Source organism: Rana temporaria, chromosome 3, assembly GCF_905171775.1.
Source record: "Rana temporaria chromosome 3, aRanTem1.1, whole genome shotgun sequence".
In the NCBI taxonomy this organism is placed as follows: domain Eukaryota; kingdom Metazoa; phylum Chordata; class Amphibia; order Anura; family Ranidae; genus Rana; species Rana temporaria.
Window position 1 is genome coordinate 393,095,381 of NC_053491.1, and position 18,048 is coordinate 393,113,428.

At 44.0% G+C, this 18,048-nt stretch overlaps 1 protein-coding gene across 1 annotated transcript in view; it reads left to right on the forward strand.

Moving 5' to 3' along the window:
- SULT4A1 (sulfotransferase family 4A member 1) overlaps positions 1–18,048 on the forward strand; it is a 44,825-nt gene that overhangs the window by 9,803 nt on the left and 16,974 nt on the right. The window contains exon 2 of the mRNA XM_040345821.1: positions 16,858–16,988. Coding sequence (XP_040201755.1) covers positions 16,858–16,988 — 131 coding nt within the window. The remainder of the gene's footprint in view (positions 1–16,857; positions 16,989–18,048) is intronic.

Consider the following 18,048-nt stretch of genomic DNA (forward strand, 5'->3'; position numbering starts at 1 on the left):
TCTACATATACCGTATTTATCGGCATATAACATGCACAGCCGTATAACACGCACCCTAACTTTAAGAGGGAACTTTTAGGAAAAAAACTGCGTATTACACGCAGGCACAGTTTACCCTCTATTTTCAGGGTAAAAAAGTGAGTGTTATACGCCAATAAATACAGTACTTGCAGAATACAGTATATATCCTTACATATCTTCAATGCATATCTTCTTTATAAAGAAAAAAGGAAAAAAAGAAAGAGAAAGAGAGGGGGAAAAAAAGGGGTACTCCACTTTAGCTTATAGAAATGATCGGATGGTATTCCAAGCAAGAGAGAGGAAAAGAAAAAAAAAAAAAGGGAAGGAAAGAGAGGGGAGAAATTACGAAAACATTAATAATTATAATCACTCAAACGTAGCTAAACAATGGTAGGATTTCCCTTAACCCAGATTAGAAACTCAGCTGACTGTCGAAACTTGGACCAAACGGACCAAGTATGGGAGAACTGTTCTTCTCTTCCCATTTCCCGTGCCAACAGACCTTCTAAATCTCTAATAAAGTCCATTTCAATTGCCCATTTACCCAAGGAAGGGTACTGTCGTTGATTTCCAGTGTCGTGGGATGACTGCTCTGGCTGCAGCGAGGAAGTGTCTAAGCACATCCTCCTTTGCATTCTTTAAAGATCCTGGAATCATGGATAAGAGAGCCACTCTGGGTGATGCGTGGATAGTTATATCCACTAGTTTTCCATATAGGTCAAAGATATGTTTCCAAAACCTTCTCACCGGGGGACAGTCCCACCAGATATGGTTCATATTTCCCTTTGACTCATGACAACGCCAACAGATATCAGATATATCCTGGTTAATTTGATGGAGGGTAGAGGGACACCTGTACCATCTACATAAAGCCACTGCTTGAAGTCTTCAGCACCTGTGAGGACCCCCTCTCCATAGACCCCTCTTAATCTCAGTAGGAAGCTTCCATGTCAGCAGCAGACAATGTGGGCACTCGAAAAAAAGACCCTCCCACACTGCAGTCCAGAAGAATGAAGACTCATGACATGATCATGACCAAGGATTTAGGTAAAAAAAAAAAACTTTTTTAAATTAAAATATAATCGGCTTTAAAGGGGTTGTAAAGGTAAACATTTTTTTCCCTAAATAGCTTCCTTTACCTTAGTGCAGTCCTCCTTCACTTACCTCATCCTTCTATTTTGCTTTTAAATGTCCTTATTTCTTCTGAGAAATCCTCACTTCCTGTTCTTCTGTCTGTAACTCACCACCGTAATGCAAGGCTTTCTCCCTGGTGTGGAGAAAGCCTCTTGAGGGGGAGGGGGCAAGCAGGCAAGTCAGGACACTCTCTACTTTGCAGATGGAGAAAGGAGCTGTGTGTTAGTGGGCGTCCTGACACTCCTGCTCGCCCCCTCCCCCCTCAAGATGCTTTCTCCACACCAGGGAGAAAGCCTTGCATTACTGTGTGGAGTTACAGACAGAAGAACAGGAAGTGAGGATTTCTCAGAAGAAAGAAGGACATTTAAAAGCAAAATTGAAGGATGAGGTAAGTGAAGGAGGACTGCACTAAGGTAAAGGAAGCTATTTAGGGAAAAACAAATTTACCTTTACAACCCCTTTAAGTTAGCAAGGGGTGAAGTGGGTAACATTTAGTGGGGGTGGGGGGGGGATGAGTAGTTACACAGAGATCAGCTTTATAATATTAATTATTGAAATACTATATCATTTTTTATTTTAACCTTGTACAGAAGATTCCTTTATTCTCTGTTTGAAGCATATATTTAAATCAAATTAAGCAGGTCACATGTGTCAGTTTTCTCCCATTTCCTGCTGCTGTCAGTAGCATTTTTAGTAAATAATTTAGTATTCGGCTGGCGTGGACATTATAAATTCTTTCTGTTCTCTGTCAGTTAAAACACTGTAAATATGGGAGGTTTGAGCATAGTGTGTACATAGAATAAAGTGTTTAAATATCAGGATGAAAACTTCTTGCTTCCAGAGGATCCAATGACCTCTAACACACACAGTTTTAGAAGTATAGGGGCAGATCCACAAAGATCTGCACCGGCGCAGCGTATCTGAGATACGCTACGCCGCCATAATCTACTTGGCTTTGGTTTGAATCCTGAAAGAATTCACGCTGTAAGTTACGGCGGCGTAGTGTATCTCTCGCGGCGTAAGGGCGCGGAATTCAAATGCGGCGAGTAGGGGGCGTGTTTCATTTAAATGAAGTGCGTCCCCGCGCCGAACGAACTGGGCATGCCCCGTCCGTCAAAACTCCCAGGGTGCATTGCTCCAAATGACGTCGCAAGGACGTCATTGTTTTCGACATGAACGTAAATGGCGTCCAGCCCCATTCACGGACGACTTACGCAAACGAGGAAACATTTTCAAAATTATACATAGGAACGACGGCCATACTTAACATTCAGTACGCCACCAGATAGCAGCTTTAACTATATGCCGGAAAAAGCCGAACGGAAACGACGTAAAAGAATGTGACGGCCGCTCGTACGTTCGTGGATCGTCGGAAATAGCTAATTTGCATACTCAACGCGGATTACGACGGGAACGCCACCCAGCGGCCGCCGGAAAAATTGCATCTTAGATCCGACGGCGCACTAAGGCGTACGCCTGTCTGATCTAACACAGATGCCGTGGTATCTTGTTTGGTGGATACAAAAACAAAGATACGACGAGCAAAATTTGAAATTACGCGGCGTATCAACAGATACGCCTGCGTAATTTCTTTGAGGATCTGCCCCATAGTGCCTGCAATAAAACCAGATTTTAGGTGTAAATATATAAAGCTTTGTATATAACATCGGGCCAATTAATAGTGTATCTACAAGAAAAGCTTCCTGAATTATGCATAGCATCCAGGGATTGTGGGAACCCCTCATAATGGGGCACAGCGGGTGGTATAGACCCGGGAACTCAGCACAGGGATGGTGGGAACCCCTCATAATGGGCACAGCGGGTGTACAGACCTGGGAACTCAGTGCAGGGATGGTGGGAACCCCTCATAATGGGCACAGCGGGGGTACAGGCCCGGGAACTCAGTGCAGGGATGGTGGGAACCCCTCATAATGGGCACAGCGGGGGTACAGACCCAGGAACTCAGCGCAGGGATGGCGGGAATCCCTCATGAAGGGTTCCCACCATCCCTGTTCTGTGCTGACTTCCTGTGGCTGTACTCCTGCTGTGCCCATTATGAGCGTACGAATCCGAAGTGAGTTTCGGGCACAAAATACGAAATAACGGCTAATGCGAAGCGGAACTAAACAAAATGCATTTATTGACAATGCACATGTCTGAAATATGTATACACACTACATATATAACAAGATATATATATCATCTTGTTATGTAGATATATCTGCACAGGAACAAATTATTTTGTATATTTACTGGTTCCTGGAAGGAGGAGGGGAGGAGGGGAGGAGAGGTTTGCATAGATAAGGGGCGGTAACTTCCTCTGACACTCCCATTGCTATTGAAACCTGATCTGAAACCATTACACTGCTTGTGAAATCCAGGAAGTCATACAGTCTGGCTTCATGATGCCCACACTTAAGATGGCCCCAGTCAATTTCTGTTTTATAAAGTGTCTAAATGCTGTAACAACCTAACAAAACAGACCTTAGTTTACAGACTAACTGTAGTAGAATACATTAAGCTTGTGTATTACAGGGGTTTTTATATTTAAAAAGTTTTTATATTTAAAATTGTGGCCGCTTTAACTCAGTTTTTCTGGGTCAGTATCTAGAAAAAAAAACAATCCCCTTCTGAGTGATCAATGTACATTGCAGGAATTTTAAAAACATAGTAGCAGATTCTGACTGTAGCGCCCTCCTACAATAGTTCACTAGAGAGAGGCTCAGGTAAATCTAGATTTTGTCTCCTCTGAAAACATTGGAGCAGTGTGTGATTATTTTTGGCTGTTCTGATTCTTACTGGCTGCGGGCTCAACTACTTCTCCCTGCCTTCTAGTGGATTCTAGAATGTAGTTGGTTGGAAGAGGCAGACCCTTGGCCTGAATATTTATGAGTTCAGCCAATCCCTGGGTGAGAATTCCCACAAGGTGTCTGAGGAGGGCATATTTTGAGGCCTGGAGCAACAGGGTTTTTGTCCAGGAGGAGAATATCCCAGCCTGAAGGCTTGCTGCCCTCCTGGGAAGTATAGCTGAGGTTGCAGGAGTTCACCAAGGTCCCAGCTTATTGGGAGCAGGGGGGGGGGGGCTATTTTATGGAAGCAGTTGGAGCCAAATCAAGGGGGTTCACTGAGGATCTGACATGGAGATTCACAGGAGAAGTGTTTGGCAGATATTGAATGGAGGAATCCAAGTATTCGGGGACATTGTGAGTAGAGGTCTGGATGTAAGATCCAAGTGACTGTCTGCTGCTTTAAACCATTGCGTAACTGCTCCAGTGGGGCTGAACTGCCCTTGCTTGGGGTCCCAGTGTTGCTTGTGATCCTGGTATCTGCCAAGAGGGAAATTACCCTGAAGAAAGTAGACAGGGCAAAGAGTGACCTCTGGTTGCTGGTCTAAAGAAATAGCTGTTTGTTTCACCGTGAATTTTTGAATACCTAATCTGAATAGGAGAGACTGATTCATTACTACACTTGGTGCACTCTCAGGGTTCCGAGGAAAAAAGTCACAGGGCCAGATTCACAAAGAGATACGACGGCGTATCTCCTGATACGCCGTCGTATCTCTGAGATCCGACAGTCAGATCTATGCGACTGATTCATAAGAATCAGTTACGCATAGATCTCCCTTAGATCCGACTGGTGTAAGTGACTTACACCGTCGGATCTTAGGCTGCAATCTCCCGCCGGCCGCTAGGTGTCGCCTCGGTTTTTTAGGCGTTGGATATGCAAATGAGGAGAACTGCCTTTTTTTTCACGTCGTTTGCGTTCGGCTTTTTCCGGCGGATAGTTACCCCTGCTATAGCAGGGGTAACTGCGGCGTATCCTATGTTTAGTATGGCCGTCGTTCCCGCGCCGAGTTTTAAATTTTAACGTCGTTTGCGTACGCTGATTCAGAATTCTTCCAGACGCAAGTTACGCTCACGCTGAAACCACTGACGTCCTAGCGACGTCAGTGTGAGCAATGCACGCCGGGAAATTTAGCCGGGGACGCGCCTGATTTAAATACTACACTCCCCCTAGCCGCGGAATTTTAATTCCCCCGGGGGAGTTACGATCCGCCGGTGCAAGTTTCGAGGTAAGTGCTTTGTGAATACAGCACTAGCCTCGCAAAAGTGCACCGGCGGATCGTAAATCACATAGATTACACGGATCTAAAGATCCGCTAATCTATGTGAATCTGGCCCCCTGTGTTTACATTAATAAATAAATAAATGATATAGCGCTAGAGTAAATAAATAAATAAATACAAACAATGCTGTCACCGTGCACAGTACAGTATATTAGAGCAGCTTCAGCTTGAAAATAAAAGGTAATTTTTACAAACATTAGAGTAACTGTGTGAAGGAATACCAGTAATTATGTTATCATGATATTGTTACTACAGCTTTTTGACCACATACAAAATCTTTTTTTTTTTTGCTTGCTTTATTGGTGGAAGGAGTAGGAGAGTTTAAAGTGTACACTGAACCCCTGAGATCTGAGACGCTGAATAAGACTGGAGAGCTCCTGAGGACAGGAAAATTGAAGGTTAAACATTAATTCCCTCCACTGATCCCCTCTTCCCTGACCACTTCTTGTCCACAGATCTGCTCCCTAGTAGTGTACAGACTATCCTGGCAGCTCTCATCCTGTTATAGACATACATTATGTTGAGATCTAAACAGTAGGGAGGTCACCAGAGGGCCGCATTATAATTTCTCTATATTGCCCCGTGATCTGTAGTTATACCCATAGGTGTGCACAGCCTATTGCATTAGGGTGTGCACCCCGACGTTTAAACATATTTGCATGTGTATGCATGTGTTTATACAGTATACCGATGGTGTCAGCAGAGCAACTGATGGTGTCAGTAGGTCAGAGATTGGTGTCAGTAGTTCATTTTTATTACTTTTTTTACAATCATTTAGGCTCACCATAAGGGGGGTTGGTGAAATATCAGTGGTCTAAATGGGGAATCTTCACCACACAGGATGATTAGGGTGTGCCCAGGCACACCCTGTGCGCACACCTATGGTTATACCCCTGCTGTGTCCCTATTGGAAAGGTATTGTATCACCTCTAACTGAAAGTGAAGGGAAATTACCCAATAGTAACACTAACAGCACAAAAAAAAATTGTTAACAGATCTAACCACCCCTCACTCTAAACAAACAAAAATAAAATGTATGGAGTAGTTGGGCTTTAAGCCCACATAGTTGCCCACTTTTAAAATTATTTCCAGCAGGTAACGTGGTCAGGTGTGGCATGTAGTAGGATATGGGTAGCATAAGCTTCGTTCTAACTTTATCTAGTACTCGATCCTGCCAAATTTAAAATGATCCCTTGCAAACTCTGCAAACTTGACTGCATCCGGAGACCTGCTTTCTCACCATTTCTCCATCAAAATGAGCATTGGGGTGAGTGCAAAACTCAATATATTATGTCGCAAATACAAAGATGGTGGCCCTCCAGCAGTGGCAGAGAGGGATCCTGCCACCTTGACTCAGCACAGTACTGTAGAGGCTAAAGTCTTGGAAGCTATCTTGCTTTGCCAAAGCACCCTGACCAACAAACTAGAAAAAGTGCAGGTGGAGTTTTCCCTCACTTAGCAGGACCACATTACCTGGTTACTGAAACTGAAAATGTGCCCTGTGGAGGATCAGCCACCCCTACAATGCATCTCCCTGCAAAAACAGTGTCAACTTTAAACCTTTTTGTAATGCCAAGATGATCTTGAGAATAGGATGTGCAAAGGTGCAACCTGAGGTTCGTGGGTCTCCCAGTGAGGGTGAAGGGTCAGATCCTACAGGCTTCAGCGAAACTATTGTATGATCTTGGGAAGAGAAAATAATTTCTTTAAAAATGTAACCTCTGGAACACTTTACACCAGCATGTTGTGGTAATTCATATTAAAACGCACACTTTACTTCAGGGCATGGCAATACAGTATATTTTTAATGGCACCCAATGCACCACCAGAACACATCCCAACAATGTGTATTGTGTTGCGAAATATGCAGCATACACGAATTTCCGACAAGAAAAGTTCGATGTGAGCCTTTGGTCGGAAATTCTGACCGTGTGTAGGCCCCATCAGACTTTTTCTGTCGGAATTTCCGACAGCAAAAATTTGAGAGCTGGTTCTCAAATTTTCCGACGGGAAAAGTTCTTGTTGGAAATTCCGATTGTCTGTATGCAATTCCGACGCACAAAAAAACATGCATATATAAAGCAAAGATAGTTAAACAACAAGTCTATTCAAGTCCTGTAATTTACTAAAGCAGCGCTAATTATCACTCCACTCAGCGTGACCAATCTTTTCTTATAGTAGTTCATAGGAAGTATGAGAGTGAGGGAATATATCCAGGTGACCCCAGAAGTGCTTCTAAACTACGAGGTGCTCTTCAATCCAAACAGCCTCCACCGTGTGTCACACACCCTTTCGGGCTTGTACTCACCAAAAGATTGAGTTTAGTAGGCGCTGACAAGAAGTATATTCACTCCTCTCCTATATCCGTACTGCAATCGATCTCCCAGACTGGCTCTCTCGATCTCCACAGATGTCCCATGTTTATAAAGGGAAGAAAGACTCACGATAGTGTAATCCCGTTTCTCTTGTTTATTTATAAGTCCTTCATGACATCCATAAAATCGACACAGTACCACTTACAATATAGTAGGTATTATACAGATGCGTCGTCCATTACAAACCTTAATGGATCCTATGGACGACGCGTCTGTATAATACCTACACAAAATCAGCTAAAGCAGCCCAAAGGGTGGCGCCATCCGCATGGAACTTCCCCTTTATAGTGCCGTCGTACGTGTTGTACGTCACCGCGCTTTCCTAGAGCATTTTTTTTCGCGATCGTGTGTAGGCAAGGCCGTTTAACCAGTTAACAACTGCCCTATAAACGAAATACGTCTACAAGGCGGTTGCTTAACTCTGGAAGGACGTCCATGGACGTCCTCCCAGAATCGCGCTCCCGCACGCCCTCTGGGGCGCGCACACGGGAATGTCCGGAGGACCCGACGGATCACGGATCATGGTAAGTCGCCACTGATAGCGGCGGTTTACCACGTGATCGCTCCGTCCAATGACGGAGCGATCACTTGTAAACAAACCGGCGTCATGTGATGACGCCGGTTCCTCCCTCCCCTCTCTGTACCGAACGGTACAGTGTGAGAGGAGAGGGGAGGGAGTGGATGCAGCAGCAGCAGCAGCTGCTGTGGGCTGGATCTGTGACAAATGCAGTCACAGATCCAGCCATCCATCCCTGCCCCAACACTGCAATACCCCAAAATACTCTGCAATACACCAAAATACTCTGCAATACCCCAAAATACTCTGCAATACACCAAAATACTCTGCAATACCCCAAAATACTCTGCAATACCCCACACTACTCTGCAATACCCCACAATACTCTGCAATACCCCACAATACTCTGCAATACCCCACAATACCCTGCAACGTCACCTATGGGGATTTTTAAGTAGCGAAGTTTGGCGCCATTCCACGAGCGTGTGCAATTTTGAAGGGTGACATGTTGGGTATCGATTTACTCGGCGTAACTTCACCTTTCACATTTATGCAAAAGAATGAAGAAAAAATACAAAATTGGCTAAATTTTATAACAGAAACAAAGAAATATTCATTTTTTTTACAGAATTTTCAGTCTTTTTTCTCTTATAGCGCAAAAAATAAAAAAAAACAACGGTGATTAAATACCACTAAAAGAAAGCTCTATTTGTGTGAAAAAAAGGATGAAAATTTCATTTGGGTACAATGTTGTATGACTGAGTAATTGTCATTCAAATTGTGAGAGCACCGAAAGCTGAAAATTGGTCTGGTTATTAAGTGGGTTTAGGTGCCCAGTGGTCAAGTGGTTAAATGATCGGGTTGAAAAAAACGTTGTTTTTTCTAGACCCTTAAAAACATAATTTTTTAAAACCCGAAAAACGGTTGTGTGTACGCGGCATAAACGTTTGTGCAATGAGGTGTGTCATGGCCCATTCATTTTCAATGCAGTTCATTGGGGTCAGATGTAAATGGTAGTAAAACTGCAAGTTCAGTTGAATGCTGTTCAACCCACAAAAGCACCAGAGTTAGATCAGAGGTGAGTCTGAGGGAAAAGTGATGGATAGGAGGCAAGTTTATTTTAACCTGCAAGGTCCTGCTGATACATGTTATCCCACAGGACTTGTGTTCAGTGTTGGTTATCCACTTGCTGCTGATTCAGTTAGCTACACTCCCAAACCAGCCTAGCCAGGCCATCTCCTTTCTATTAAGGTATCTTTCACACTGGTGTGCTTTTTCAGGGCAACAAAGGCACATAAAAAAAATCCTCATGAAATCCTATGTAACTCTTCAGGCTGCAGGTGTACTGCGGTTTGAAAAATCCTGCATGCTGCATCGTTGGTGCAGTTTTTCAAAAGCACATCAAAAGGGCACCTTCTATTGAAAGTCAATGGAAATGCAAGTAACAGCTAATATTCTTAGTGCCAGGGACCCCCCCAGTGATTTTGTACTTCCAAGAAAATTCCTAGTGTCCCTAAGTGGAGAAGATTCCTAGTATCCATGATGTTCTGAGTGACCCTATGATGCTTAGTGTTATTCTAGTTGGATCCCCCTGTTCCTGGTATCTGCCTGCCAGCGCCTCCCAGTGTGATCCCTGTATCCCCAGTGTTCCTGGTGTTATCCAACCTCTCCCCAGAGACTGTGTACCTATTTGCAACCTGTATCATTACACCTGTTGTGTCCTTCGAGCATTGCAGTGTTCTTGTGTCTCATTTTCCCTTGGGTGCCTTGCCAGCTTTCAGCCTTCTTTCACCTTTGTCATCCTCTGTGAGTTTCTGCCTGCTATTTGTGTGCCTGCTATCCGCTTTAGTGTCTCCCTTTGTATTACTAGTGTAGCACTACCCCCGAAGGAGCTGCTGGTTTGTTTAGGGTGGCATGTTACCTCTGTAAATCCGCCGTCTAGCGTACTTGATGAGAGTTGTATTAATGGGAATGTCTTTTCTGTGCTTTTATTACCCAGCCGGATAAAAACGATTAAACAGTAGAAGGGCTGAAGGGAAAGCAAATAGAAGACAGCAGATTCAGGTGTAACTGCATACAGGGAAACAGTGCTGCTTCCAACAACAACACTTTGCTTCGCCACTCCAGCGGGAGTGGGTATAGTGCACCTGGACAGGCCTCTCTCACAAGCCTGGCAGCCAGAATGTCACTCCAACTTAGGATCAAGTCTCTGCCACAGACCCTCCCAAAAGAATGGAGACAATTATGGTCCGGAATCCCTTTTTAGCAGATTCAGCACCCGGAGCTCCTTCAGGTAGTTTTGCACAGTTAGCGACTGACAGGCGACCAACATCCAGCCTGTCAGATCCCAGGTCGGGGACCCCCTCCAGATTCAGGACCCAGTCGATCACTGGGTCCATACAGCAGATCAATTGCTCCGGGCCAACGTGGTCCCGGAACCAGGAACACTGATACCCCCCCTCAGAAGGGCCATATGCGGGGGTGTCGTGGAATGGCTACCCCAATGGTGGGTGCCACACGAGGAAGAAGAAGACCTCGAGGCAATGGCGTCTGCTCCCTTTATACCACTCCCCAGCATGCACAGCGAGGCGGCCTACCCCCCGACTGGCTGCTAAGGAGTGGCACTCAGCCTCACTTGACCCCACTCCTGCCACCTGCCGTGCAGAGGGTGACCTGAGTCCCCGGACGAAAGGTTAGCCCACAGTACAGCCAAGCTAGAGCAGAGTCCCAAATTTACACAATCAAACTAATTCAGAGTCAACTATTTCTCTGAATTCTCCCCTAAATTTAACATAGCACCGGCTCTGAAAGTAGCCAGGCGCTACACTAGTCTGTTTCCTGCTCAAAGTTCCAGTGCCCTTCAAACTGCTCCAAATCATTATTTTTTATCTCTGTGCTTTGTTACTTACCCCTTGTCGCTTTGCATTGCTACCTGTTCCCAGTGTCTGTGTTTCTGTGCACATCTGTCAGCTTGGCCTGTGCTTCCTAATGTCCTGTGATCCTTAGTTCTGTAAGGGATTCTTATCTACTTATCAGCCCCTTACCAGTTCCCAGTATCTGTCTTCTTAGGTGAGTCTGAGAACCACAAGTTGGGCATAGCCTGCAGCACAAGCCATTTGCACCTTCAAGAACACTGGAGAAGAAAGAACTCTGGTTGTAGGAAAAAAAATAGCTTGATTCCCCTGTTAACACTGTTAGTGTTAATGGGGGAACCCCTCTTCGCAGGGCTATTATTTTCTGCCAGCTGGGAGCCTGTAAGCAGGTTAAAATAGCCAGTTAGGTGCTGACCCGGCCGGTAGGGAATGGGTAATGCTTTTCCCCGTTCTTTGGTCTCTTGGCAGGTTCTTCTTTAGGTCTGGCCCACAAATCCTGTGATATATAAATATTGGACAGTGGTCCAGAGGAAGGGGGATGCCCATGGAGAGCTCTAAAGTGTGGAGTCAGAGTCCCCTTAGAGAGCTGGCTAAGGTCAGTTCAAGTTCGAATCATCCCCTACAGCACGTTCCCGACAAAGGTTTAGTAGAGAGCTTTGACCGGGGCCCTAAGGGAAAGAGAAGGTTGAATGACACCCGCAAGTAGCAGAAGGATGTTGTTTATCACCATCGGGATGTAAAGTCATCAGAACCTGGGGTTTGCCCCGAAGACACCAGCCCTGGAAGAATGCCTTTGACGGACTCTGTGTTACACGAATACTACCTTTGCAGGTATGCCGGGGCAGCCCACTGCCTGTTGTCAGAGTTAGGGAATTAGAGAAGAATTATGCCTTTGAATGTTGGACTCTGTAATTGCCTTTGCACTTTCCCAAGTAAAGCATTTGAAATGTTGTGCCTGCCTGGTCTGAAGATGCTGAAAGGGGGTTAATGCAAGTAACCGACACACATAGTATAACGAGTGGGTCTTATACACATTGGGGTATGAAGACATCAGTGTGGCGTGGAGTAGTGTGAGGACACAAGTGGTTACCTGGGATAACGGAAGTTCAAGAGTTAAGATAAATACACATGTGAAGCCCATGCAGGGTGCATGGCGAGGTCCACTCTGCTACTGGGGAATGGTAGTGGAAACACTGGACAAGTGGACGACAACAAGGCTTGGCATGTCCCTCCTAGTTGCAAACAACAGAGAAGGTGCAAATTGTCACAGGGACCTGAGAGTTAACTGGAGAGTAGTTGTTGTGCAAGTGTACACTGTGTATCTTCATCTCTAAGAGTAGAGGCCCGCCTCATGGTTGAGTATTCCCCTACGGCAGCCTCAGCCTTGCCCCAGGGCATTTATGAAGACAGCACAGAGCAAAGGTACCCCATGTGTAGTAAAGTGACCCTGGTCAAGGTGTAGAGTCAAGGCCTCTTATGTTAATGAGGAGGGAAACATGGAGGACATGATGACCACCCTGTCACCCTGACTTGACCAACAAGACTTCGATAGATCGACATCAATACAACCAGCCTGCCCATAGATTGAAATTTGTCTGGTTCATGCTGAACTGCCTGAATTTCGATCCATCTATGGTGGGCTGTAGACTCTGTGCCTCGGTCCTTCCAAGAGCTTTCACCTTTCATGTGTGGGCAAGCTGGGTTCTCCCCCATAGAACCAATAAGTATCCTACCTGTCCTAGACTCCTCATGTACCCCAACGGTGTCCCTGCATTCCTTGGGATCCCCATGCACCTCTGTGTTCCTCATGCATATTGTTAATCCTGTGTCCGTGTAAGCTCAGCATCCCACTGCTGTAAAATAAACCTGTACTCCTGTCTTTATGTGAGCCCTGCACCCCAATGCTGTACAGTAAGCATCTCTTGCTAGTATTCCGTGCTCAGCCTGCCTGAAAGACCAGCACCCCTGTGTGCTGCATTATACTGCTGCAATGCCTGTGAGTAAGTAAAACAAAAAAGAAATGAAAAAAAAAAAAACTGTACCGTTCCAGAAACCAAAAAATACATTATGAATAGTGACAATCAGGGACAATATCAGAAAGAAAAAATCCTAGGGAAAAATCTAAACATACTTGTTTTTGATTGGTTGCTGTTTTTTTTTTTTTACAATGGGGGAAATTCACAATTGTTAGATTGCCTGTATACGTAGGGCACATGAGTGCCGGGGTAATTCCCTAGGGTGCCCACTATGTTTTGCCATAGAGTAGGATCAGGGACCCCTTGTAGTGGGTAGGCAGTGTAGTACCATAAGTAGTTGCTGTAGTGATGTAATATATATAGTGGAGTCCAATTAGATAATTGATATTTAGATGTTAGTATGATGACTATAAATTTGTTGTTCCGCAGCAACACACCAGGCTCTCCAGAGAATGCATTTTATTTAACTTCCAATAATGAACAAAGTCCAAAGTCCACAGACGATACAAAATCCAACAGAGCATATAATTCAAATCTCTTCCTAGACCTGTGCCTTCATATCAGAGAATACATAGAGAATATATTCTCAGTGACAAGACTGACTGAATGCCAGCTTGAATGTCTCAAATACTGGTCTCACACTGGAGGGAGGGGTTCTTCCAGGTCAACCAAATGTTTCCCTGAATGAATACCCCCTCAAGTCTAATTACCATCAATAAATACTTCCTAACGTATGTAAACAATATAACCTTTGCTGTTAACGGGCCATACCTCACACACACCTAGGTAGTCTTGGACAAGATTAACACAACTAAGGGTCTTCAGCAGTCCCTTTGATATGTGTTTGGCCACTAATCCCCTTTGGTCAGCAAACACCCTTTGATGTGTAATCTTGAATGCCTGTATGTAACATATATATATATATATATATATATATATATATATATATATATATATCATGCCATACATATAACACAATATTTTAAATACCTACATATATATATATATATATATATATTATTATTACAACAGTTGCTGGAGGCCTTTAAAGTAGTAGTAGGATGTGTCACTATATGGAGGTAGGGGTAGTAGGGAAGGAAAGGTGCAGGACTATTGGGGCTACTCATATCCCCTTTGCATGGGATGCAGGAACACCCTAAAAAGTATGGGCCACTTGAGTTTGCTCTCCTCTCATTATGGTTCTCTATATTGTTTGCAACCTTAAAAAAATTTGCCATAACCATTGGGATGACATGAAAATCAAATGGCTCAGTAAACAGTTAAAAGATTTTCATCATTTGGACTCTTCCTTCTCCTAACCTCAAGACAGAGATGTCCTCTGGAAACAGACAGTACTGGATGAGTCTGCTTTTGGAGTCTATTTTAAGGCCTGAAGCAGGGATGGGATGGACTACTTGGGAGGTGCTGGTTAGACTGGTCGAGATCCTCACAGACTGTGCTTGTGTATTGGCAGGTTCAAGGGTCTAATCTGGGGGGGATCCCATGCCCAAAGTGCCCTGGTAGGTCTAGGGAACCATTCAATTTCTGGGAATTGTGGGAACGTGCTCCCCCACAACTTGGAAGACATTCTGCTCCCTTTTTACAACACTTGCAACACCATCTTACATTTTGGAATGCAGAATTCTGGCCATATTCAGTGTGCAACAGGTCCACCGTCCAGCTGCCTTATATTTGTAGGTAGATTTAGATTGTAAACTCCTGTGGCGGACAAGGACTAATATGAAAGATTGTAAGAACACTGTAAAGAATACGAAATATCTTAGTGGAATAAAAATATGGTAAATAAATAATAAGGAATGATGGAGCTCAGTTCCCTTTAGCCTTGCCTCTAATGATGTTACAGACAGACACAGACGAGGGGAGGAGGGAGATGACTGTAAATCAGTATCTGTAATCTATAACAGACTAATGAGTGACACAAGAGTCAGCCAATGCTGTATAACAAGAAGGACAAAACTCATTGTTTATGCTTGTCTCTACTATATGAAAGAGCATGGGGGCAGTGCCGGCCCAAGACATTGTGCTGCCTGGTACCAAGAATGAAATGCTGCCCCCCCCAAAAAAAAATTACGCCCACCAAAATGCCCCCACATCCATTATTTTATATCATGATAACTAAAGTGGACCTACCATGGCTCTATACATGTATATAGGAGTATAACGAGGACCTGTTATGGCTCTATTCATGCAATTAACCCCACAGTGGAGAGGAGAGCGGAACGGGAGGAGCGGTCGAGCGGCAATTAGCCCCACAGTGGAGTGGAGAGTGGAGCTGGCTGAATGGGATGGCGTGCAGGCAGGAAATTTGCTGCCCCCCTGAAAGTGCTGCCTGGTACAATGGTACCATCGGGTCCCATGGTAGGGCCGGCCCTGCATGGGGGCTATTCTAAAAGAAATGTGTGAAACAAAATTCTGTTTTTGGAGGTCAAAACTTGCTGTCGGAAAATTTGAGAACCAGCTCTCAAATTTTTGTTGTTGGAAATTCTGACAGCAAAATGTCCGATGGAGCCTACACACGGTCAGAATTTCCCATCGAACAAGCTCCCATCGAACATTTGTTGTCGGAAATTCCGATCGTGTGTACGTGGAATAAGTGTCCCCGTACTGCTACTAATACAAGCAAATTGCTGTACGTAGCCATACTTGGGTAGGCATCCATTTTTCTGCATTGGCATTTACTGTTTACAGCACTACTCCCTAAAGTGCGCCACTTTGGCATTTGTGGAGAAGCGCCATAGGCACATGTGTAGGTAAATGTCCATGGAGAAGCCATCAGTTTTTACCTAAGCGTGACGGCATAGAGCCAGTCACTTGAGTTGATGGCCGTCTATGACCAGGGCTGCTGTTGGAAATCACGGGGGCCCCGTACAGCCTACCTGGCAGGGCCCCCATCAAATATATCAAAACAAGATTTTCACTTAAAATATACTAAAATCATTCTTAGCAGACACAAAGATAACAGAGAAGCTGTGTGAATTAGCCCTTTTTTAAATATTTTTTTACATTTTTAAACAAAAACATTTTATATATTTTTTTTCAAAACATTTAAATGTTTTGAAAAAAAAATATTTAAAATTTTTTTAAAAATATATTTTTTACATTTTTTCCCCCCAAGAATTGTATTAAATTTTACGAGGGATTAAAGCAATACAGGGTTACAATTTGTTATTTTTTTAATGGGACAGGGAAGCCGGAAGCTGTGTCTGTGTCTCTCCCTGCTGCAGCTGAAAGTCGGTGGGAGGGAGAGAAACTGGTTTTCAGCTGCTGCAGAGAGTCACATAGGGCATCCTGTAATTGCCCCTCCATCCAACCACACTGATTCCCTCTGCTGTTTGGGCTCCCCTGTGAGCCCGGGCCCCCTACAGGAGGACTGGTGGTCCCCCCCTATCAGCGGCCCTGTCTATGACACATGCGGCTCCCCAGGTACCAAATATTTCACACACAGGAGTTACTAAGCATCTATGCGTGTGAGGCCTTTATCTCAGAATTTTAATTTTCAAACTCAGAGTTTTGACTTTTTATCCCAGAATTCTGATATCAAAGTCAGAATTTTATTTGATACATTTCTTTTAGGATGGCCCCAGGTTAGATGAGCAAACATTTGTATAAATATCAAGGTAAAAACCTGTAACAAGAAACCTGTGCTGGCCATAATGAGCTCTGTTGTCCTTCAATATTCTCAGACAGAACCACAAGGCAAATTGATCGTCTTTCCTGGTAGAGCTTTTTAAAACCTCAAAATTCAGCCCACATTCATCTGCTTGCCAATGTACAATACATGTCATTTGTGTTTGTGTTTTTTTTTTTTTTGCAGGGACAAGCTTGCTGCAGGAGATCGTGTATCTAGTGAGCCAGGGAGCCGATCCTGATGAGATAGGACTGATGAACATTGATGAACAGCTGCCTGTCTTAGAGTATCCTCAGCCCGGGTTGGATATCATCAAGGTATTTATAGAAAAAAAAAAAGCCTCAATCGATTTCAGCTGAAAGTAAGCATCTGATTGGTTTATAGACATGATCACAAATGGGTAACAAAGAGGATACTACCCTGTTTCCCCAAAAATAAGACCTACTCTGAAAATAAGACCTAGCGTTATTTTCCAGGAGGGCTGCAATATAAGCCCTACCCCAAAAATAAGCCCTAGTTAAAAATGCTTGTAAAATTCTATAATCCACTCTATTACAGTAGTTTATAATATACAATGTGTGTGTTTCTGTAATATAATTGCGGGGAAGACAGCTCCGGCGGGTAACAGAAGTGCAGAGCGGCGCTATAACAAATGTATTTGGCACAATTATATTACAGAAACGCACACATTGTACATTATATACTACTGTAATAGAGTGGATTATAGGATTTTACAAGCATTTTAACTCAGTTCACACTGGGGATTCCTGACAGGCAGGGAGGGAGAGGGGAGAGAAGACAGCACATTACATGGTAAGACCTACCCCGAAAATAAGCCCTACTACTGTGTCTTTTGTTGGCATAATTAATATAAGACCCGGGCTTATTTTCGGGGAAACACGGTATGGTCATGATTATGGTCAAATTAAAGATATATGCGGGGACTACAAGTGCAAGCATGCCCTATTAAGGTTCAATCTATACTTGTAGGGAAATAGGTTTAAACAAAGCTTCACTCTCTCAGTTAACACTGACTATTTTTAATCCTTATGCTGCTAGCATTAGTAAATAGATAGGAACGTATATCATATTTAGAGAAGCATTGCCGCGCTAAGCCCCCATCCTCTAAAGCACACGTTCTTTAGGAACTTACAGGTGCTGGCTCTGCAACGAACTAGGAAGAAAGAAAAAATCCTGGACGGCCGCACACCGTTGAAGGAATCTTTATTGATATCTTGTGTAGCAGATGAAATCCAATACAGTCACTTCATGTTACAGAAAACAGGAAAAGGCACAGACGCGTTTCACACTGTATAAATACATTTATGTTTTTGGTTGTAAAATGACAAAATGTGGAAAATTTCAAGGGGTATGAAT